Here is a 5,656-nt window from a genome sequence, read left to right as displayed (position 1 = left end):
TTAATAGTATTGCATTTTTTTAGTTCAAATATGATGGACTGAAAATATTCACATAACACCAATAATCACAAGTCAAGTTTATAGGAAACCAGATGGGTTTAGCTAGGCATGCAGGCTGTAATAATAACAAAGTTATGACTTGATTATATGATGATCATTACCATCATCATGACGATCATCTTCCATGCCACCTCATGAAAACTCTGATCTTTAGCTTTTTTTAATACTCTCTTCCCTACTTTAATGGACTAAAAGGAAAGGCATTGCTATAACTTTGATCTAATTATATATCACCCGTTCATACTCGCAATGAAAAGATTTAAACAAATCGACTAGCGAACAGATTTAAATTGAATGGTAGAGCAGAGAAGAGCATGCATGCATGCATGTGGATCGAAATGTTGGGCAAGTCTGTCTCCAAAAGAGTCTTATATTCCATTCATAAGTAATTACCAACAGACCAGTCCCATCCTCGACATCTTTTCTGTTGGTTGATAGAACGAATAAAATTATGCATCTAACGGTGTGAAGACCAGACAGGTGGCCGACATCCAACCAATAAAATCCTTCAAGGGGCATGACTCATGAGTGATATATATTTTCATGTCAATGAAGAAAGCTAGTGGGAGAAATCATGATGAGGATTGCATAGAAAAAATCTTTTCTTGCTTCCTTTTGATAATCTTCTAATTTCTCTCACCTCTCTTTTCCCCACTTTCATGTCTCTGTCAAACTTACACTCTCTCTTTTCTTACATTATTCGTTGACTAAAACCATTCCTTTCTATCAACGGAGGTGAGATATTGATTCAACTTCCAATATTTATGTGTCACAAGACCACTAACAACAATCAATGCAAGCTCCTGTTTTTATGGTCATCATTACATGCAGAAATCTCTCATGAACGCATCATCAACTACAATTTTCTGCGTGTATGGCTTAGTGGCCACAAAGGTGAAGATAAAGCTGAGTAGTTCATATATGTAAACAATACCTCAAAGTGGTTGATGCCAGCACTACTGTACGTTTGTTTCGTGGAGCTTCCGTGGATGACTAAATTTGCAGCCTTTCGGACCATAAAAGTTTCCTTCTTGATTGCAACCAACCAATTATACCCTTAATTAAGTTTGTTTTTCCAGGTGAACATCATTCTTTCATATTTCCAAAAAGAAAAGAAGTTGTAAATCAAAATGATGATTACATGTTTTCATGTTCATTATTAGCCAGTTGTCACTTAGGAATCTCAGCTGGATATATATATGCTAGACTGACTTTTTATATGATTTATCATTTAACCAGAACCCTGAAGAGCTAGCTTATACTGATCATCTATATCTATAATATATATACAGAAATATCAAGAGGAAAGATGAAGTTTATGCGACTTGGGACAAGGCCAGACAACTTTTATACAGAAGAAGCCATCCGGTAATTAGCAACACCATTCAATATACATGACTATTCTAATATTATTGTTCTGCAAGTATCTGATGTTTAACAAACTGCAGGACTGTAGTTTCAGACTTACCAAGTGATCTAACCATACGTGTCAACAACATCACCTATCTTCTCCATAAGGTACGATCTATTGATTAAATGCATATTTATGTATACATCAGTAGTTTAGTACATAGTCTTTATAATATAACAGAAAATTACATGGAATATTGTTGTATCCCTAGTTGCAGTTTCCACTTGTTCCAAAGTGCGGCCTCTTACAGAGACTTTGCTCTAATAGGGGGGATTCCAGCAGACTGACACTGGAGCTTCATGATATCCCTGGAGGTGAAGATGCTTTTGAGCTGTGCGCTAAGTTTTGCTATGGGATCACTATTGATCTCAGTGCCCATAACTTTGTGTCAGCAATATGCGCTGCTAAGTTCCTGCAGATGACAGAATCTATTGAGAAAGGAAACTTTGTCTCAAAGCTAGAGATGTTCTTCCACTCATGCATCCTTGAAGGGTGGAAAGATTCAATTGTCACACTGCAAACAACTGGAAAGCTGCCTGAATGGTCTGAAAATCTTGGGATTATCAGAAAATGCATGGATTCTATTGTCGAGAAAATACTCACTCCACCCACCAAGGTTAGATGGTCATACACTTACACGAGAGATGGGTATGCAAAAAAGAAGCATCATCAATCGGCACCTAAAGATTGGTGGACAGAAGATATAGCAAATCTTGATATAGACCTATTCAGATGCGTACTTAATACCGTGAAATTAACTAACATGTTGCCACCACAACTTATTGGTGAATCTTTGCATGTTTATGCATCACTTTGGCTTACAAGGAGTACACCCGACCCTGAAACCTCAGTAGAATCTTCAAGCAAAAAAAGACTACTTGAGACTATCATTAGCATGATTCCAGAAGATAGAGGATCTGTTTCTGTTGGATTCCTGTTGAAACTCCTTAATTTAGCAAGTATTTTAAAGGCATCACCAGTGATCAAGACACAACTAATTAAGCAATCTAGTTTGCAATTAGAGGATGCGACACCAAGCGATTTGTTGTTACTTTCATCCGGATCTTCTGATGATAATAATAATAATAATCACATCCATGATATTGACTTGGTTAAAGCTGTTGTGGAGAGTTTTATCATGCGATGGAGACGAAAATCATATTCTAGACAAGATTTGATTATAAAAGTTGGAGAACTTATCGACTCTTATCTTCAAATAGTTGCAAGGGATGTGAATATGCCAGTACAGAAAGTACTGTCGCTTGCAAAAGCTTTACCTGAATTTGCTCGCCCTGAGCATGACAATCTGTACAAAGCAATCGACGTCTATCTACAGGTATGAATAGAATAAAAAAATAAAGTCATGACTTCTTGTGTTTCTTGACTAGATAGTTTTGAATGATGATGAACATACAGGAACATCCTCAAACGAGCAAGGAAGAGAAGAAGCAGCTCTGCAGTATTATAGATTGCCAAAAACTGTCCCCAGGAGTTTGTGCTCACGTTGTGAAAAACGAAAGACTTCCAGTGAGAACGGTGATGCAAGTCCTCTTCTTTGAGCAAGAGAGAAGTGGCAGCAAGGCAACAACAAGACAAGATTTTCAACATTCTGTAACACAATCCAAAACTCAACAATATGACAGACGAAAAACAATTTCTGAGGATCACCTGAAAAGTTTACAATTAGGCTCCAGTGATGCTATAAGAAGTAAGACTCCTGATAGCACAAGACAAAAATCTGAACCAGAATCGAAGCACAAGTCAAGGAGGACAAAGGTTGTGGGAATGGGATCCCAGATAGTAGAGGAAGGAAGTAAACTGGATTCCAGGAAGACAGGGATACAAACAAGTAGATCAGGTGATGGTGATAATAAAGGCAGACAGAGGTAGAAGATCGACACCTCCGACAATTAGTTCTTACCAAAACCCAAGGCCATGCATAAAACCAACCTTTCTTAATATTCCATATATGAAAAAGCCAAATGGTGGAGGATTTAAAGTCAGTGGAGTTATGTATTGGCATATGGGATTGGGATTCAGTATTGCTAGTTGCTAAAAAAAATGAACATGTGATGGTTATTTTTCCATCTAAAACATGTTCAAACACATTAGTAGACTTTTCGTTTGTTTGATATAAATTTCATGGGAATGAACTAGTACCATACAAGATTATATGGTAATAGACATGACGTACTTTTAAAAAAGAAATAACTTTGTTCCCCATTACTTTTGTACGACCTAAATATGTTTGAAATTTGGTATTAAATTGTGTATCCTTTGTATTCCAATATAGCGGTATATATACAAGGATTTCAAATCTTAATGGGACTGATATCTACCAAATAAATATCAAGATAATTATAAATGTACATGTGTAGTTAGAGCGGGAGGTGGTTAAACGCTCAACCAAGCATTGATATCGAGGAAGTACTTACGTGGTAGACCTTTGGTGAATGTCTATATCTATATCTATCTATCTTCTATACTTATAAAGCTTGCATTTTTTCTTGAATGTCATGCATTTGAAACCCCCACAATAATTTGCTAAAGCCTCATGCATTTGAAACCCCCACACCTTTTCACCTTCTAAATAATTAATCACACATAATCAATGATAATTCATATGAGATAATGATAATCACATTAAAAATTTAAGCCACTCCACAATAATTTGCTAAAACCTCATGAAATAGAAACCCCTTTTTTTAACTTCCTCAAACCACATTCATTTGAAACCCCTTTTTTTTAACTAATGCAACTCAAAAGTTTTCTAAATTATGATTTAACACTCAAAAGTTTTATAACTTATATTATGTTTAATTAGCATTTAGTGAAAAGTTTACTATAAAAGGCCAATCTTTTGTGTCTTTTGTGTTATATAGAATCTTACATGTAAGAAGGATTTGAAGATATTGTGATTCAAAAGTTTTCATATAGTTGAAGCATTCACGATCCAAATATCATGATTTGAAGAAATGGGTTATGTCGCATCGATGGTAATTGTAATATGATTTTTTCTTTCAACCAAAACAAATGAAGCTTTTCTATTCTTTCTTTATATTCAGTTTTTCATTTAATCTTTATACGTGATTTGTGTGTATTACTTAATCTTGAATGTGACTCTTCAAACATCAATGTTTTGCTTGGAATATCTTTCTGATTCTTCTTTTTCAAGAAAAATATTTTGATTGCAGGTTAGTGAAGAATTGTCATCAAGTTTCTATGGTTGAATGGTGTTAAATGAAGAAAGAAGATTCATAAAATGGATATAGATTTTTTTGTTTGAGCAAAGTTGACGAATGTTAGTTTTTTCTTTTGATTTAAATGTATGTTTATGTAACATCTTTATTTATATATTCAACCACCAAATGCTCTTATTTATTTGATTGTAGTTTTTCTATTTTGATTATGTTTATTTTCTATTATTTTTTGTTGGGTTATCCTACACAACGTATTTAAAAGACAATATTTAAAAGATAACATAATTTTAAACATTTGATATGTAATTATGATAAACTTATCATGATATGTTCTTCATATGAAAGTAATTTATCCATATTACTACGACAAGAATTACATATGACATTTACGAATATATATATATATATATATATATATATATATATATATATATATATATATATATATTATATGTGATTTGTTTAACATGTATATGCACCTATGTATGTTATAAATTTATAATTAAATATCTTTATGTTTAATAATTGAAGAGATTAAAATGATGCATCAAAACCAATTATTTAGACGAATATAATAATAATAATAATAATAATAATAATAATGATAATAATAATAATAATAATAATCATAATAATAATAATAATAATAATAATAATAATAATAATAATACATTTCCAAGTACCGCATTAATTTGAAACTCACACTACAACTCAAGAGTTTTCTAATTTATGTATATTTATTAGTTACAACTCAAGAGTTTTTAACTTATGATTATTAATTAGTAATCACTAATAACTTTTTATTTTCCTTTCTTTTATAAGGTTGTAAAGTTTTGCTCATTAAAAACATTAATGTATTTGAAGAGATTTGTGATTTAAATATGAAGAGTTAATATAAATATTATAATAGATGTTTTAGTGTTTTTATGTTATTAAAAGTTATAGTGTTTATTTTTCATATTTTATATTATTCGTTGTATATATA

General features: G+C 32.4%; 1 protein-coding gene across 2 annotated transcripts; it reads left to right on the top strand.

Annotated features, from left to right (window-relative positions):
* Window positions 1-696: 696 nt before the first annotated feature.
* LOC145123361 (Phototropic-responsive NPH3 family protein) lies at window positions 697-3,737 on the top strand. Of its 2 annotated transcripts, none has more exons than XM_079058570.1 (5): window positions 697-1,139; window positions 1,353-1,428; window positions 1,509-1,578; window positions 1,683-2,807; window positions 2,888-3,737. In XM_079058570.1, exons 2-5 carry the CDS (start codon window positions 1,370-1,372, stop codon window positions 3,359-3,361), a joined length of 1,728 nt encoding a protein of 575 aa, XP_078914696.1. In that variant the 5' UTR covers window positions 697-1,139; window positions 1,353-1,369; the 3' UTR covers window positions 3,362-3,737. The 2 variants fall into 2 exon arrangements, with proteins under 2 accessions (XP_078914696.1, XP_078914697.1); XM_079058571.1 differs by having other exon boundaries at window positions 698-1,139; window positions 1,689-2,807.
* The last annotated feature ends 1,919 nt before the right edge of the window (window positions 3,738-5,656 follow it).

This window comes from Lactuca virosa, chromosome 7, assembly GCF_052849685.1.
Source record: "Lactuca virosa cultivar CGN04683 chromosome 7, Lactuca_virosa_CGN04683_v6, whole genome shotgun sequence".
Classification (NCBI taxonomy): domain Eukaryota; kingdom Viridiplantae; phylum Streptophyta; class Magnoliopsida; order Asterales; family Asteraceae; genus Lactuca; species Lactuca virosa.
The sequence above is the reverse complement of the archived record's forward strand: the minus strand, read 5'-3'. Positions and strand labels throughout refer to the sequence as shown.